Genomic DNA, 18,481 nt, shown 5'->3' with positions numbered 1-18,481 from the left:
TATCAGTTCCAAAAATAAATCTTAATCCTAATACTGCCAGTGGAAAGCTTCACTCACTTCATCCATTCAGGATTGCCAGGGTCTGTATCTCAATAGCTAAACATCAATAAATTACAAGGAAAACATGATGAACAAATTCAGTTTTAATCCACCAGGTTTTTGACTTGGATGAAAGCAGGACATAGTTATCAGAACATGTATAAAACACACACACAAACATTATGAAATTCTTATACCTCTAACTTCAACTTAACATCTTCTTTTGTCTTAGAAATGTTGTCTAAGCATGATATGGCTGTTTCCACTTGACTGCAGTACTGTCCATAAATAACCAGTCTAAATCAAAGCAGAAGATAAAGAATAAAGGGAACATTTGCTTATTTCAAGAAAATTCTTGCTCATTTTTCACCAAAAAAAAAAAAAAAGGCAGTCCTCTTTTCAACAGGAGTAGCATTTAAATATGCAAAGATCACACTTTGGAGCCAGACTCCAACAATGAAAACAATGAGAAATATTCAGAAAAATAAAGTTTAAAGTTGCTTTCAAAATGCTGTAAAAATCACTGCAACTTCCTTTAACATTCTCGTGTGTATGCTGCAATAAATGCAGGACTCATTAAAAGCAGCATAGTCACTGTCTAAGAGGGAAACACCATATATTTACAGCACTGCAGAGCAGTGAATAAATTCTCTAACAAGTTTAATAGGATTAATTGCGCATATCCTTTAAAAGCTGGTAAGTTATCCTAACTGATCCATCTCCAACATTTTCTACCAGGTTACATCACGTGAGCTTTCAGATCCAAATAACAGTGTGAATTAAAACAGAACAGAACTAATAATAATAATTAACAGAACTAATGCTTCATGGAAGAGTCTGGTTTTATAACTGTATTCTCTTGACCCTTCTTGAAGTGCTTCTTTTAGTCCCATTGCAGAGTTCTGCTTTGTTATACTTTTTCCATACATTTCTTTAGGTGATTCCTTCTCTATGTTTTTAAATTCCTTTTTGGGCAGTTCCTATGGCTTTCCTTTTGGTCCTCCTAAATTCCTTTATCCCCAACTGAATCTTGGCCATTCATTACACAACTGAAGTGATGATACTGACTAAATACCACTTCTGATTACTTCCGGAATGTGCTACAATGCTGGCCCTACGTCACGTTGTTCCCCTTCTGCATAATACATGTGAGCTTGAGATTTCTTCTCAGTGTCCTTTGTTGCCCTTACAGCACACATTTTGGTGCTACTTTTAAAAAATAAGTATTTTCCAGAGCAAGTTATTGCCCCCTATTTTCCTCCTAGAGCAGCAGCAAGTCTACCAGCCTAGGGAATAATTCTGTCCCTCTCTGCCAGAAAAGCTGAGATAGAGGATCTTAAAGGCAAGACTGTTTATGTACAGTCCGGCTGGTCCTCCTCACCCAGAAAACAACTCATCCGTCAAACATCTCCCAGATGCTGCTGCTCAGTTCCTCACAAGCCCATTATTATCCCAACAATCCTCCTTCCCTATTGCTGCCAAGAGAATCCAATTTGATCCCACCACTCTTTTGCACTCTGGATCCAGAAACTCAATTTTAATCACAATGCAAGGGTTACTTTGTGCTAAGTCAGCACTGTAGCCCACAGCACAGCTTTTCAGCTAAGTATTACAGGTCTGTAAGTTCATCCATATAGCTCGACAGTTGTTCAGTGCTGTTCAGTACAAAAACACAATTTGAAAAGGGGTTAAAAATATTGGCAACTAGCCTACAGGGTACAACATGCTCCCGTGGCTATCCTGTTATTAGTCTGGCTATTTTTGGCAGTTTGAAGGTAAAGTATGCTTGCTTCGCTGCCATACTTAACTGCAGATCAGAGTAAGACTCTAGAATCTTCTCTTCCACACCTACTTTCTCTGCTTTCATGTTTATCACCTCTCTTGTTTTCTTTAACCTGGAATGCCCTTATTACATATCCTTGCCTTATTTTGCACCTCTTACATCTTTGTACCATTCTATCCATTAAACAATACAGGTACTTGCCATAAAATATCTGGGATTATTTGCATGGTTAAAAAAAGTGCTGTTGGCAAAAAAAAAAAAAAAACAAAAACTATTTAAGCTTTGTTTGAAATATAGTTGCTATCTGTCTGAAGAATCACGCATGCTAGAAAAGACCTTCAGGATCATGTCCAACCATCAACCTGACCTACCAAGTCCCATCACTAAACCATGTCCCGTACTGCCACGTCCATATATCTTTTAAATACATCCAGGGATGGTGACTAAACCACTTCCTTGGACAGCCCATCCCAATGCTTGAACACTCTCTCCATGAAGACATCTCCTTATAACCAACCTAAATCTTTCCTGATGCAACATGGGACTGTTCATATAAAACTATGTAATAATTTTGCCAAAACTGGGAGTAAAAAGAGGCAAAGCTCTTAGGTAATTGAGTAATAGATGACATTTTGACTTCCAGGCTCATAAAACAAAATATTAGCTTTATAACGCTGATGTTGAATTCAATTTTAGTTTACAGTAAAATGATTTCACAAATTGGGCATAGATATCATAGTTAGACAAAAATTAGTACATAAATCTTACCTCTCCTTGTAGCTAATAAAAATCTGATACAAGTTCTGATCGTTTTTGTTAATAATGGAATCACTGATGTCCTGTGTTAGACTCCTATGAATTTTCACCAAATCCTTAAAAACAGTGATGAAAAGGGAGAAATTATTTTTAAAACAGAACAAAGTTTGGAATATAAAATTAAGTGGCTTCATCTTAAATCCATTAATTGAATAAACTTGAGAACAGATCATTTGGGATTAGAACCTAAATTCAAAGTGTTCACATCTTCCATACACTGCAATAAGAAAAGCTGAATTTGAACAACTACCTATTTAGGACTCATTTATTCTGGCTTGGAACATGCACTGTTAATTCATCTTCATTTTATAATAATTTTAAAATAAAGCAAGTCTAGTAAATGCTTTAGTGACAAGATAAAGTAATTATTCATGTCTCTGAGCTGTGAAAAATTAGTTTTGTACATTGGTCAGTTAGTGATGTTCTAGTGCTAAATTCACTGCAATCATAATGGGTTTCCCAATACAGCAGACAATTAAGGCTGAGAGCGAGGCAAGAATACTGCAGAATATTTTCTCTGTGAGCACAGTAGAAAAGAATCTTAGTTTGGTATTATTTAAAAAACCTGTATGCTACTGTAGATGACACCAGCCTTATCCTGTATGGGTGCTGTCAGAGAAGTCATAATTAATTAAGTCAAAACAGGTTAAGAAATTCTTTAATCAGGATAATTAAGTGGTATGCAGGCCTCTGTGATAAAAAATATAGGATTGTTTATGAAAGCTGCCCAAGATTTGTTTAATGCAGTAAAGGATACATTACAAAGATACACAATGTTGAGTTCTGAATTAGGTGAAAGCACTTTGCTTCCTACAGACGAAAACTGAGTATCTGCAAGGTCAATCACATCACAGCTGACACAGCAGAAGCTTAAAAGCAGTCAAATTCAGTTTCTACCAATTATACAACCATATCCTCAGAATCTTAAATTCCAGCATATAGACACACTACTACAGAAATGTTTCCAGATGAACATACTACAGCACATTTTTTCATGAGCGTACAGAGACTCAGCTAAGCAGCAAACCTGAAATAAAGTTGAATATTAAATAATAAAATGTCTTTAACTTCTCTTTCAACCAAAATTACTTCACTTTTTAAATTAAAGTGATGCTAACATCATTAAAGGTTAATGAAGTGTCAGTACTTCAGTACGTTATGTTTACTTCCATCTCTCCCTGCATCTATCTCAAACGCATGCAGAGATGCACATACAATAGCATTTCACATGCATACACAGAGGTATACAGATGCATGCAAATATACAGCCATATATACATCTTAAAGAATAGAATTTTGAACTCTGAGCCTTGATGAAAGGCACTATTTAGACTGGTGAGCTGTGGTTGGGGCCTTTTTCCTTAATAAAATTCATTTTGACATCAGCAAATAATTTTGTCCAGCTAGCATCCTCGTATAATCCATACGTAGGGAACATAGCATCACCTTAAAGCACCAATGAGTCACCACAACCTTTTACCGGAGACAAATCTGACAAATCTGCCCCATCTTCAGACCACCACAACTACTCTTCACATTACCATTTTGCTGTAGAGCTTCTAACAGCTATTTTCAATTTAAAGTGAGCTTTCACTGCCCTCCAGCCTTCCTGCTGAGGAACTGCTGCAGAGACAAGGTCTGAGCAGAGAAAATACTTGCACATTTTTTTGGTTTAGACAAACCCTACATTTCTATCAGTGCTGTCAGATGCCTATGAGATGTTAGAAGAAGTTAGAAGGAAATAACCGTGATCTTGTAAAAGCAGAATGCTGCATGCCTATATTGAAAAGAGAAGTTAAAAAATACCTGAATAACAGTTTATTATATCTTGCTAATTCCAAATCACATATGAATAGCTTTTGTTGTTTTTTACTCCTCTTATCTCAGTATCATAGAATCATTTCAGTAGAATGGGACCCTTCAAGACCATTTGCCCAACTGCCCTGCAAGAACAGGGACACCTACAGCTCCACCACATGCTCAGAGCCCCCATCTAACTTGACCATAGTTGCCTTGCCAAGGACAGGACACCCATCACCTCTCTGGGCAACCAGTTCCAATGAGTCATTACCCTTACTTTAGAAAACTTTTTCCTTATACTCAATCTAAATCTCCTGGGGTTTTTTTGTTTGAAACCATTTCCCCTCATCCTATCACAACAGTTTCTGCTAAAATGCCCATCTCCTTTCTTACAGTCTCCACTATACTGAAAGCTTGATCCGTCTCCTTACAGTTCTTGAAGGAATAGCGAGTAGGTTGATCCCTCAGTTTCTGCTTGCAGTGCATAAGCCCCTTCTACATCCCTGTGAAGTGTGTCACACTGGCTGGCTTCGAGGCACTCAGTGCAGGTAAGTCAGTGTACCTGGCCACACTGCACCTTAGAAAGATTTACAGTTGGTGAGAAAGGTCACATCGCAGCTTCTTTCAGAGTGAATAAGAAACATTGCCATCGGACAGAACATCAATTTGTTTTTGAAGCACAGGGTTCTCTAAAGGCAGCTGACATATTCTAAGACAAGTAGGTTACTGATATCTGTGGCAGTACTTCAGACTAACGGTCAAAGAGGAGGAAATTGTAGCTATTAAGATTCACAGTGAAAACTTTAACAGAGAGACAAATACGGAAAGATGTGAGGTATCACCTTATGACTCACTGGTTCAATAACTGCTATAATTTAACTGCAGTCAGGTTGGTACTAGCTCAGCAATTAAAATATTTTTGCAGACCAGATTCCATTGAAGAAAAAATCCCAAACACCTCTTCCCACAGCCCTGAGAAGCTGCAGGACATTCCAGAGATAGCCAACACAGATGATCTTTCATAGGTGATAAAGGTTTGATGTGGTCCATGGGCCACACTTTGGGGATCTTTCCTTTACAGTCTGCCTCGTGAAAGAACAGACCTTTCATTTCTCTCTGTTAAGACAAGCTTCAGACCATGTCTGATGTCTTTCTTTAATGTCAGATAAAGCAAAGTTATCTGCTGGATACTTAAATCAACTACAAAAAAGGTATGTAAAAATTGTCATACTATTGTGAAAAGGCCAAAAATAAGTGGGACAAAGTGATAATCACAGGAAACCTTGAATAGTTCAGTCAAATAACATCTCCTAGACACTTCAGAGGATTTGCTTTTGCTGTTCATTGCCAGATTCAGAATCTAAAAGTTATTTGAACATCAAAATGTCTGCAATGACAGACTGGGCTAGATACAAAGATTTGCAGACTCTTTATAGAAATCCTATTGAAAGCACTGCTGCATGTTGAATGGTAGGCAACATAACAGTGACTGTTTTATACAGTCACTCAGTGGCATATTTTAGAAATTAACCTGTCTTCTGTAAATTATCCTCTATAGGACAAAAATGATCCTCTTTGGTTAAAAAGTGGTTAAGCTTGCTATCTGGTATGAGAGCACTATTTCTCATTTTATTCCATGAAAAGGACTGAAAAAAAATAAAATAGTGTGCATACTTTTTTCCATTAAGTACTCTACAGCTACACAAATCAATTTTGCATGGTATTTCAAATACCCAATTTATACACTAACATAAAATACAAATATATCATAACCAGATACCAATCTTATAGCTCTTTATTAAATACACAGTTACTCACAGGAATGTTGATGAAAACAGTTTCAAACTCTGATGCTGACAAAAACCTTTTCAACGGCACCATAAAAAACTGCAGGGAAAAAAATACATACATTGACTGTGTCGTTATATTTTCTAGAATGCTATAGAAACACATTTGTAACGTTTTTGTAAAGTAGTAATACTTACTTTCTCTATTGATTCCAGAGTTTCAGTGTATTTCTCTTCAGTTTGTTTTATTTCAGCAAGACAGCAACTTCTTACATCATTCTCAGTATGTTTCTGAAATTACAATGAAGCCAAGTTTATTTTATTAACAGGCACCTAATGGATAACATACTTATTTGTTTAAAATTTAGCAATTAGGATAACTGCTTCCTGAATTTTTATTTTTATTTTTTGTCTATGTACGGAAGCCTCCAAAGATGATAGCACTAACAAAGAATATTTTAATGTTCAATTAGCTGATGGCTTTTAGACTTCTACTACAATTCCACATCAAAGGAATGCTATGAAAAGTTTATGTTTAGACAAAGAGAGCTCAGCTGTCTGTATGTACTTCAAAAGCTGAAAAACAAGGGCACAGAGTCCTATTTTAAATACTGAGCAATTAGTAATTCCATTAAATTTAATGGGACTAATTCACCTAAGTAACTTTACATTGCTGTAAATATTCAGTCTAGCGCCTGTACTTATTTACAGCTTTTAGTTCTCAAGTGGAACTTTCTCTTCGGACACAAAGTAATCACATGTTTGAACAAGGAAATGCAGTGATTTCTAAGTCCAGCTCTTGCCTGTCTTTATCTGGGATGATTTTTTCCACATAAATTAGAAGACTCGTATAACAATTATACATGAGTGTTGCTTCCTATTTTATGACATTGGCAGTACAGCAGTAGAGCTTGAACCTTCCCACCAATACATCATTACATTTTGTTGCAGTGTGACACATGGCAGCAGAGGGACAAATGAAGCCCGATATGGAAACGCAGATGTAGGAAAAATGTCATCACTGAATTACTCCATGGGGAAAAAATGGCAACCACCGACTGTCATTGATGCTTATTGAGCATTTATGAGGAGCATTATGAGGAGACCAAACAGTCAGTGTACATGAGCACAGTCAAGTGGTAACTGGTGTATTCCAGCAGTGGCGACAGCAGTTTGAAAGACTAGCCATATTCCAGATGACCAATTTGCCATGCAGGCTCTTGTTCATTGCTGGCAAAAATGCATAGCTAACTGTGGTAACTATGTTGAAAAACAGTGTTTTGTAGCTGAGAATTTGTTCTATCAGAGTTACTATGCTCTTTGTAGCTGTCATAGTTTTCAAGAAAATAAATATGAAGCATTACTTTCAGAGTGGCCTGTGTAATTACCATAATAATAGTTAACAAGCACTCTTAATGAAGATCAGATTTACAGTGTTACAGTTTCATTAATTTGTAAAGCTCATTTCCAGCTACAGATTAGACACCCAGAAGCAGGTACGAACGTGCTCATGCCACACAAGTTTTAAAAACAGCTAGAAACGTATCTGGGAGACCTGACACAAAAAACAACTAAGCTCTCACAATTAAAGTCATTACTGACCCAAAATGTTTTCTCCAAAAACACCAATAAGCAATTGCATAACAAGCAACAATAACATCACATCCTTTCTAAGGCCTAATTACCAGTCTGTAATACTTTCCTAAGGCCTTCTGGACCATAACTTACATTTCTCAATCTGCGTAGGTGATTCACATCATGTACAAAACAGACCTTATGACCAGCCATTACTCTTTACAGACAGAATCAGGAAGAATTTAGCAATCTAGTACTATAGTCCTATGCATTCAGAAAATGACTTAACTTTTAAGCTTAAGTCTTTTTTCTCTTCCAGAAGTGGCAATACTTCTAGACTCTGAAATTTCAAAATTTAGCTCTTAGTATGGCCAAGAGTTATACTGAATTCACTCCCTTCTCCACTATCAGTCATATTGACATATCTCCTAATTACAACACAGCAAATCGCTAACCACAATTAAACTGACCATGAGCCACACAAGCATACTGTTCTTAGGATGGCTTGGCCACATGTAAAGAATAGGAAATGTATGCAAACCAGGTGAAAAGTTCCATATCATATAGACAAATAAATCTTCATCACTATCTTCATCGTCTTATCTCCTTTATCCTACTCTGTGTTTATCTCTGAATGATTCTACAAGCAATTCCTGCAACTTGAACATGCTCCTCACTTATCTACCAGGTGTTCCAACTTCTGAAATTTCTCTTTAAACCCTAAGTTTTGCAATTATTAGTTTCCCCCCACACCAAGCACTAAAGTGCTTTATTGACCAGCTGGAGACAGAAGTAACCATTTGGAAAAAACTTATAAAAGCCGTCTTTCGTAAGCGGAAACATACTTGGAGAGCATTCTGATATTCAGCCTCATCTGAAAAAATCTATCACTTACTCCTAAATTCTGATACCATTAACTATATTTAATCTCAATATAGATTAATTGACATTATTTGGGCTTTTAGCTATTTTTCACATTTAGTTTTGTAATATTTGCATCAGCACAAACGTAGTTGCATTCAATAGAGTGCATAACCACTTGCAGAACATGGGTATTTGTTGTTCATCAACTGATATAAGTAAACAAAATCCTGGGATTTCATGTAAAATAATTGATTTCAGTCGTGTGCTCATCTGACCCAAATAGATCATTCCCACAAGCACTTTTGACAGCATTTAACACATCAATTTCCTATTCATACCATGAAGTTTTCTAATTTGGGTGCAGTAAATAACAGGAGAAAAGAAAATAATCATGTGTAAATAACAGTACAAGTGAGGAAAATTGCATCTGAAGGTCATCAACTGAGAGAAAACTTAGTGGAATAGTTTACTTTGCAAGATGATCATGATAAATCAAGGGTGAGGGAGGCGCAAAGCATTTTGGCTGCTATTACAGACCCTTAAAAACATTAGGTTCTTCTGAACATCTGCATGAAGACTGTCCTGTGCTAATCTTTTTCACTTGCAAGGCATTCTTGTAGGAGTATTCAAATAAAAGAACTGTGTTAAATAATTGTATTAGCACACAGTGCATTTATAAACCTGAGATGAAATTACCACAAAGCAGAAATAATTAACACATTTAAGAAAGCTGCCCGAGCAAAGCAATTGTAATGTCACCATTCATTATACATTGAGGAAGAAATAGTTAGCTGTACTAGGTTTTCATGTTTCACTCATTTTCTATTAGAAACAGCCTGTTCAATCTGAAGTATCTAGGCTAAGATGCAATACAGTTCACAGCATGTAAAATCTAAATTCTCTATTAATCGTTTACTAGAAAGGCAGATAGGCAAGAATGGCATTTGTAATCAGAAAAAAAGAACCAGAAAAAGTTTACTAACTAACAACTGTCGGAGACTACCAACTACACAGTAGAAAAAACACCTACATCTCCGTTACGTTAATTAAAATCTTCTGAGCTTCAGCTCAAAAGTGAATATTAATTGTCCAAATTATGGCTGAAGAAACAAGGCTTCACATTTTTTTTTTTTTTTTTTTGAAGTAAGCAGGAAATTTAATCACTTTTAAAGTAGCTGATAAATTTTCCTATTAGTAACAAATTATCTTATATTTCAGTTAAATCAACTACATTTCTTTCAAAAAATTACCATAGATAAATGTTCAACCCTTGGCCAAAAGAGATCACAAAGTAGGAGACAATACACTGCACACGACAGACCCATATGCAATTAAGCCCAAGTGAAGTTTCAGTGAAACTACATATAAAGAGGTAATTTCACATGTTTAATAAAGAATCACTATTGCACAAAAAAGTTTGGAATTAGAAAACATACAGGTTGCTGTGCTGCTTCATCTTTCATTAGGTCTTCATAAACCTCCCCACCTTCATCTTCTCCATAGACACAATCATAGAGCTCCTCATCTTCATCAACACCAGTTTCACTGAAAGGAAAAAGATGAATTTTTTAAAAAGCTGTGCAGCGCAGGCAAGTTACAATGCCAGCTCTGCAAAGGAGCCTTTCTTAAAGGAAAAAATTGCTGCAGTAAACAAAGAGATTAATTAATAGAAGTATCTAGCGAAGAGAATCCACAAAGGAAAATTAAGTTCACTAGTTGTCTTTCCTCAATAGATTTAAAATATGATTGCATGAAATGAACACAATACTGAAGACTGAATGAATTCAGAACCACATAAAATCAGCGAGGCATAAAAAGCAGCTTGTCAGGACAGTTCTGTCAAGACATAGTATCCAGCCCCACTCTCTTCATCCCTTTCCCCACCACATCCAGAGGCAAGGAAGCTGCCCTTTCTGACTGCCTGGCATCCCTCTATAATGCAGGACAGTGGCACAGGATCCTTCCTACTTAAACAAAAAATTATCTGGAGGTAAAATATAATGAAGACTGCAGAGCAAGCAGCTGAGAGTCTCTACCTCCATACCAAAAGCAACCTTCAGCTACCCAAAATGATAAAGTGCCCTTTCCAATTTAAAATCAGATATTTAAAAGAAAAAAAAAAAAAAATCAAAACACCACAAAAGATGTCCTTTATGCAGACAACATCATTAGCTCCACAAAGTCTATGCTCAACTCTACCCTCAGGTAATTTAGCTTCATTAAAGTCAGTCTTGTAGGATTTTGCTTAATTCACACTAAGACTGTACATAGTCCATAAAACCTCTTGCACCCACATTTCTTAAATTACATCTACAAAACAGCTAAAAGATAATTAAAGTAGTTTGGTCATAATAACACAGAGACATGCTCAGATTTGCTTATTATTTGGGGGATTTTGTTGTAGGAAGATAACACTGAAATTCTTCAGAGTGAAAATAAAAAAAAAAGAAAATGAGAATCAATCCAGTCAGGTACATGGACTGGATATTAAAAAGGACAATTATTTTAGAAAGTGAACTGTCTGCATGAACCCAGGAAGCACATTGTAAACTCCACTGTAGGATTTTTCCTTCTATATAGACAAAAAAGGAAAAAAAATCCATGGTATGAACAGCAGCTACACCAGAGCAAGAGACCTACAGCATAACCCATGCAAAGAAAGCAAGATGAAGACCGGTGAACCAAACACTGGTGTAATTTAAGCTTTGGGACAATACACTCTGACCCTAGCTTTTACCCAGCATGATTCCTAAGAGATCTGGAGAAGCCTAAACTACCATTATACAGTATTTTCATGTCTATTCTACTTCTGACTCAAAGCCAATACAAATATTTGCAATAATTAATAATCCTGCAAACACTTGTCCAAAAATGTAAATGCATCTACACAAAGAATTTCATTGCATTTTCTTTGCAAGACTAAGACAATTTCCTTGAGTTCCTTAAAACTGATACCATATTTCTCTGAATGTATTCCCATTGTTCAGAACGATAATTCCTAAGTGCATTCATGATTCACTTCATCACCAGAACCATTTAGAAAACATGTTTCTTTAAATATATAAATATATTCCAATCTTCAGATAAGCTTCCGTAACTAAATTCTGTCTGGTCACCATAATTGCAAACCAAACTAAAAAAATCAAACTAATATCCCCTTCTTCAATAAAATCATCATATAAATAGTAGTGTGTAACTGAAAACCAAAATCTTTCATTTAACTTAAGGTTTACAACATACTCTATCAAATCAGGGAGACATTTGTAGACATCTTCGTCATCAACGCTTTCTTCTGTAGGGAAGGGCCTATAGAAAGAAAAATATTATAAATTTGTATAGTTGCTAAGTCATTTTGGTTTGGCTTCTGAAGTTTTCATACAGATAACTCAGTTCATTAATGTTAAGATGTTTTACATTTCCTCCTTTACTTGATAAGCAGTAACATTTATATCTAGGTTGGCATATACGAGTTGATATTTCATGAAAGCCCCACTAATAGACATTATTGTCAGCTTTTACAGTGAAGTATGATTTTTTAGCACAGGACATGGATTACAGAACTGAGAAGGCTCTTTGGTTTGTTTTGGGTCCCTATGTTGTTTTGTTTTGTTTTTTAAACATCTATTCATGCAAGACTGCTGAATTAAAACATACAAAGAAAGTGGAGAATTTCAAAGCTGAAGTATGTGATTTTTCACCTCCTCTCACAGCCCACAGTTAGAATTCACAAAGTTAGGTTTGATTGATCTACTGGGTTCATTTCCCAGTTGGTTTGATCTCTGAGTTTTGGGTTTTGTTTCTTTCTTTTTTACAACAAGAATCTCACCTATTTGGCAGTTTTGCTTAGTTCTAGAAAACAGAAAAAGGAGAAAACCTGTTCTTCATATTGATCAGTAGTTGGATTTATGAACTATATTACAATTTTCACAAAAAAGCTATAGCACTAACTACTCATTTCCACATTCACTTGCACGTTTCAGCACAAGAAGGCTTCAGGCACTTCAGTAAATGTACCAGAAACAGTGTATTCCCTTTAAAATCAATTTCCAAATAAACTGCAAGACAAACTTCTCCTTCTGCCAGGTCATGCAAACATCTGATAAAAATTGCACGTCTACCCGCATGGCCCTCACCAGCATTTCCAAGGAGGACCAGGCAGGAGGCATTATTCACACCATTTACTAGGCCAATAACGTACCTTATTCCTGTGCCGATTGCAATAGGAGTGCGGGAAAGTTTTGAGAGTGTTTCTATCACCTGGAGAAAAAGAAATGAACCATGATTAGTTGCAGAATAGTAGCATAAAAGCTATACTAATCACAGCATATGATACAAGACGACACAGAATCTGGCTGTGCCAAATACTGCACAACGTGTACTTCCACAGATTGCCCTCAACGTGATCTTCAGTGCTTGCATACTGACAGAAGTGATGGAAATGCAAAGAAACAAAGGGAAATTATTTATAAGTTTCAGAACTAGTAAAAAAAAAAAATTAAGTAGATTTAGAACCAGATCATGTGATAGTTTTAAGTTAAACGTGTACATAAATTGTATCAGCCTTGCACACTGCTCTGGAGATTTTGGTTTTGTCCTGTTGGGTTTTTTTTTGTTGTTGTTGTTTGTTTGTTTGTGTTTGGTTTGGGTTTTTTTTGTCTACAGAAAATATTTCATTTGAGCATTCCCAAAGGCTGACCAGAAGAGGGAGCCAAACGACAAGTGGAAGAGTTCCTGTCAGGAATCACTTGGAAAGATTGCTATTAGCTAAACAGGAAATTAAGCTATACATTTGAGTCCATAAGCTCTGTTTATTTTTAGAAGATTTCAGTGGTATGAGTGATCTCATTCTACGAAAATACTTCCCATAAGCGCTCAAGGTTATACAGAAGAGAGGAGAACTTAAGGGAGGTAGAGGAGGATGTGTGGTCATATACAAAGAGTCATTTTGCCGTCAGATTTAATAAGAGAACAGCTCACAGTCTACCTAGCACGTCCTCTATGTTACAAATAGTTTCTCTTTTTTCTATCAGATTGACAAGTCTCATTTGCTTGTGAGAGAAAAGACGCCAAAACGACACCCAGTAGAACGAGGCCCCTTGAACATCCCAGATATTTTAGGTTGCCTTATTAGAACTCAAAACAGATTAAACTCAAGTCAAATCTCCCAAGAAGGTTTGTACCAGTTGTATTAAAATTCAGGTATAGCAATGGATGTTCCATGGACATTTGTGAATAAAGTTATTGAAGCTATAATTACAAGATTAGCCTGACCATAAAGAGTATGGAATTAAAAGTACCTCTCTCAGAGGAAGGACAACGACATGTTCACACAGGAAAATGACAAAGTAAAAACCACAGAGAATAACCACCAAGTACAGAGCCTAAACTGAAGTAAAAAAACTTCCAAAGTGAATCAAGTTTCAGTTGTAAAGAGCAAAATTCAAAAATGAACTGAAAGTTATGCCACTCAAGTAGAAGAATTGTTTAGGGCTCATTTAAGGTGCTTGGAAAATTCACACAACAGAAAATCTGATTTTGCTGTGCAGCAATGACCCCCCCAAAAAAAAAAAGAAATACTCTGTGTGCATGATCAAACATGACAGCACATTAATTCCCTGAGAACAGGAGCACTGCAGTACATACATCCTAGAAAAAAAATTTTTGAAAGCTGCAAATAAAGTGATTAAAAATGTTAATTAAAAATTATTTTACATTATTCAAAAAGCCAAAAGGAAAAAAATAATTCTTATAAGTTCTTATTTGAAACCAGGTGAATTGTGGTTTATACAACAAAAGAATCACCCATCTCCACAAACCTGAGAACTTCAGTGCAGAACTGGGCTAAGGCTGCTGAACCATACGAGACACGGATCTACAGGAAGTCAGTCAAAAATTCAATAGCTAGCAAAGTGATCTGTCCTGACAGATGGGTGAATATTGACTGGCAAAATAACAGGAAAAGAAGTTTAATGATTATTGAAAAAGTGGAGGACAAGTCTGTTGAACTAAATCTCCCTCTCCTATTTCAGCATGTTATTTCCTGGCACACAACACATCATCTTCAAACAGCTTCACCAGTCCATGCAAATCCTTCTCCTAAAGGGATTCTCACTTGTCTGGTGTAATCAAACCCAATAGCCATACAGCTTACTCTTTGTACCTAGCTATGGCTTGTTTCAAGATAACATGAAACAATCTGGACAAGTAGTATGAATTTTAGGACGATAATGAGCAAATGCTATTCTCAAATTGTACTGTCAGTGTGTATCTTGCAACTAATATGCACACAAAAGATTTAGAATTTAAGAGAATATACACTTTTTCAGAAACCAATGTGAAATCCACTTGAAGAAAAAAAAACGCAAAGGTGAAGAAACCAGAGAAATGTCTGAGAAAATACACATAGAAAAGAAACCATGACTAGAAAAAAAAAAGGTGACAACCAGTAATTTTCACTGCTCTTGTAAAAAACAGAGAAGGTTTGGCACTGTACGAAGAAGAAACTAACATGCTAGGAAGCTAGCAAGCAGAATTCTAACAAAATCTGAGCAACAGATACAAAGAAACCGGCAGTCATCACAGCAGCTGTGTCTCAGCAGAGATACAGCAGTCCCCAGAAGGAGGTGATGAAGTGTGCCTACATAAGCCTTACAGAAGGAGAAAGCACTTGGCAGACACTGCTATTAGACCACACAAAAACAAAATAGGTAAGAACCAAAGATCACTAATCAAAGTTTTGAAGATTAAAATACGTAACTGAAAACAGCTGCAACTTCAAAATACAATTTAATGCTTGCCTACTGACCACTCCTATTATAGTGCAACTTAAAACAGCACTCTGACTAGAAATATAATGGTTTCTACCCAAGGGTTTTGTTATTGTTTTTCAGGGAGTTATGTTGGGTTATTTCTCCTCCCTCTCCAAAGAATTAAGAGAAAATGTCAGGATACATGCCACAGCTTACACAAACAAATATATGAACCTATCACTTCTGGTCAACACATTCGGTCTAATTCAACACTACACATATTTATTTGCTTCAATATTAAGTGTGGCTTCTGCATTTATTCTACATGAAATCTCAGTTCTTTGCTATTAATGCACCACAGATTTTTTTTCCAGAATTCCCTTATTTCTGGGTCTGTGGGTAAGGTCTTGGTTATAGACAGGCCGAGGTGTCAGAAAAACTATCAGAATTTCACCAAATTACCAAATCTCACTAAAATTACCAAACTGTTCACAGTAAAATGTCTGACTTTCAACAAACTGACAGAGAGGAGTTTCCTAAGCAGCTCTACTTTGAAGCCCAGTGCAATTGCTGTGGGGAAGTTATAATACAGTGCAATTCTGAAATCCAAAATTACAGCACACCACTCACATGAATGTTCAAAAGATCCAATTGAACGTTTTTCATGTTTGTTTGTTTTTTTTTATTGTTTTTTGTTTAGTTTTTTTTTTTTCCTTATTTTATTGCACTCAGAGAGACTTTAACCTGTTTTACCCATTCACCCTAGATGAATTCTCAGTTGTCTCCTACTGCAAGGCCTCAAACCCCCCATTCACACAGTTGCTCCTGCCTAGGCTAACGTGGATCCTCTCTTCAAGTGCAAAATTAGCACTTCTTGCTTGTATAAAGTCCAGAACAACAAAGATTCCATGGCTGAGACTATTCTACAGCACACAACTACACAAAGAACCCCAGGGACACCATGCTCTCAGCACACCCAGTATTACCCAGAATAGGCACCAAGAATTAGATAATGAGTAAAATTCTATGTATGCTATTTATGTTCTTAGCAAAAAATGCCATTTAAAAAGCAGGCCTTATATTCTGAAACATCAACATCAAATCATTTAGTCAAGCTTGAAAGCTCACTAACTCTACATCTCCCCTAGAAAGAACCAGGAACTGGTAGGTGTTTGCAGGAGTCTTCCAGAAACAAGAGGAACCCATCCCAGCTCCCGGCTCAATGTGGCTGCCTCCCACTAACTGTGTCACAAAGGTTAAGCAGTTCTTTACAAGTCACATCAAAGCCACATTCCAAGATGTGAGTAACCAAGCCTGGTTCTCAGTATGCAGCCAGTTTAGGTAAAACATGGCATAAAATTCAAAATTAGGGTCCTGCAAGAGGAAGTGTACCTTGGCCCATGGCCCAGTCAGGGACACTACTCCTCAGCCTTGTTTCAGGTACAGCTGGCAAGAACTACAGCCTCACTCAGCCCATTAATTTCTTACTTCAGTAATTACTCCAACAGCAGATTTTCTTTGGCTTGGTATTTATTATTGTTTCACTTGACTTAGTGTTGTAGGTCACTCTCCAGTTTATGCTAGGACTCTCATATCCCTTGCCGAAATGTTATTTTGTAATTTCCTGCTGCCATACTCTCCTGCAGCCAATCACCTCAAGTATTCCTGCACACACCTATCACAGCAGTACAGTAGAGGGACTACTTTACTTCTTTCCATGGCCACGATGCCTGAATTTAGTATCAGCCTTACTAAGTATTTTGGTGGAGTCAATTCTTCATCTTGTTTCTTAAAAAGCAACTTACAAGTCTTGTAATTCAAAAGCAGACAAAATACGTTTTAGAAGTACTTTAATGAGCACCTTATTCTATTTCAAGTTTTGTCTTCAAAATCTGGGTATCCAGTTTAGTATTTGAATGTTACATTTTGTTGGAAAGTTAGTCGTCTTCTCTCCCTCGAAGAAAATTTATTTAGCCTATAGATAGAGTCAGAAATAAAGCAGTTACATTTACCAATGAAAAATGTTTTCCCTAGCGTATTTTTTAACATGCTATTTTGAAACATGCATTTAGGTTTCCTCCCAAACAGGATTTTACTACATCAAATTTTGGGGATGGAAAAAAAAAAACTTCAGGAAAACTAATCCTTCAGAGAGTTGATGATGATCACTTTGGCTCTGATAAGCCTCCATTCCATTTTCTTAAAGAAAACTGAGATCTGTAGAGAGCATGCTAGACATGTAGTTATTGAGTGATTCCCTATTAACTACTTCACAAGTTGTAACTACTCTTAGGCCAAGGTCTATGCACTGAAGACAGTCTCATAGCTGCCTAAGACTGCCTAAATTTAGGTAACACCAACTCAAAAGAAATGACAAAACAGCTATTTGTTCCTCAGAAGAAAGCCCACCTGTAGTTTGTTATTCAGAAAGAATGTTTTTCTGTCTATGCTTGACTAAGTCTGAACATTCCTCACTTTCGTATGCAGCATCAGCATATTGACCCTTGGTCACTTCAAGAATCACTTCTCTAAAAAACATTCAAATTTCTACTGACAATGAAGGCACTTGCTCAATAAGGTTATACAAAAAAAAAAAAGATGCCACACACTATTCTGCAAGTCTAAGTGAACTTCCAACTGCTTTCCCATCAAAACATGTCAGCAATACAAAACCAGTAATATCTTTCTGAGACATTAAAGAAGAACTATTAAAAGTTAGAGATTCTTGAGGTATGCGTTCTTTAATATTAACACATTTCCCACAGTTTACAGGCAGATTTTGAAAAACAACAAGCTAGATCAAGTTCAAAGTGAATCTTCCTAGGAGATGGCAGGCAAACTCTGAATTACTTGGATAATACTTAGACAGGACCATGTATCATATTGAGTGTATCATATTGAGGAAGCTTCCAAGCCAGTACTACCACTCATGTCCTCATAGCAAGCAGTTTTTCTGAGAAGCTATTTTCATTTATGCATCCCATGGTATAGAAGACAGAAAAGCAAAAACATTTCATTTTGCATATCTGTCACTCAGAGATAAGATCAAATTGCTACACTTAAGTATG

At 36.4% G+C, this 18,481-nt stretch overlaps 1 protein-coding gene across 6 annotated transcripts in view; it reads right to left on the bottom strand.

Moving 5' to 3' along the window:
• The window catches only part of VAV3 (vav guanine nucleotide exchange factor 3), a 195,211-nt gene that overhangs the window by 89,492 nt on the left and 87,238 nt on the right, over window positions 1-18,481 (bottom strand). For all 6 annotated transcript variants that reach the window (XM_090146214.1, XM_090146215.1, XM_031595857.2 and 3 more), the window contains exons 3-9: window positions 12,863-12,921; window positions 11,905-11,970; window positions 10,101-10,209; window positions 6,424-6,516; window positions 6,257-6,325; window positions 2,591-2,694; window positions 237-336 (exon numbers count right to left, since the gene is read on the bottom strand). In XM_090146214.1, coding sequence (XP_090002340.1) covers window positions 237-336; window positions 2,591-2,694; window positions 6,257-6,325; window positions 6,424-6,516; window positions 10,101-10,209; window positions 11,905-11,970; window positions 12,863-12,921 — 600 coding nt within the window. The remainder of the gene's footprint in view (window positions 1-236; window positions 337-2,590; window positions 2,695-6,256; window positions 6,326-6,423; window positions 6,517-10,100; window positions 10,210-11,904; window positions 11,971-12,862; window positions 12,922-18,481) is intronic.

The sequence above is a fragment of the Phasianus colchicus genome, chromosome 9, assembly GCF_987193195.1.
Source record: "Phasianus colchicus chromosome 9, bPhaCol1.hap1.1, whole genome shotgun sequence".
NCBI lineage: Eukaryota > Metazoa > Chordata > Aves > Galliformes > Phasianidae > Phasianus > Phasianus colchicus.
The sequence above is the reverse complement of the archived record's forward strand: the minus strand, read 5'-3'. Positions and strand labels throughout refer to the sequence as shown.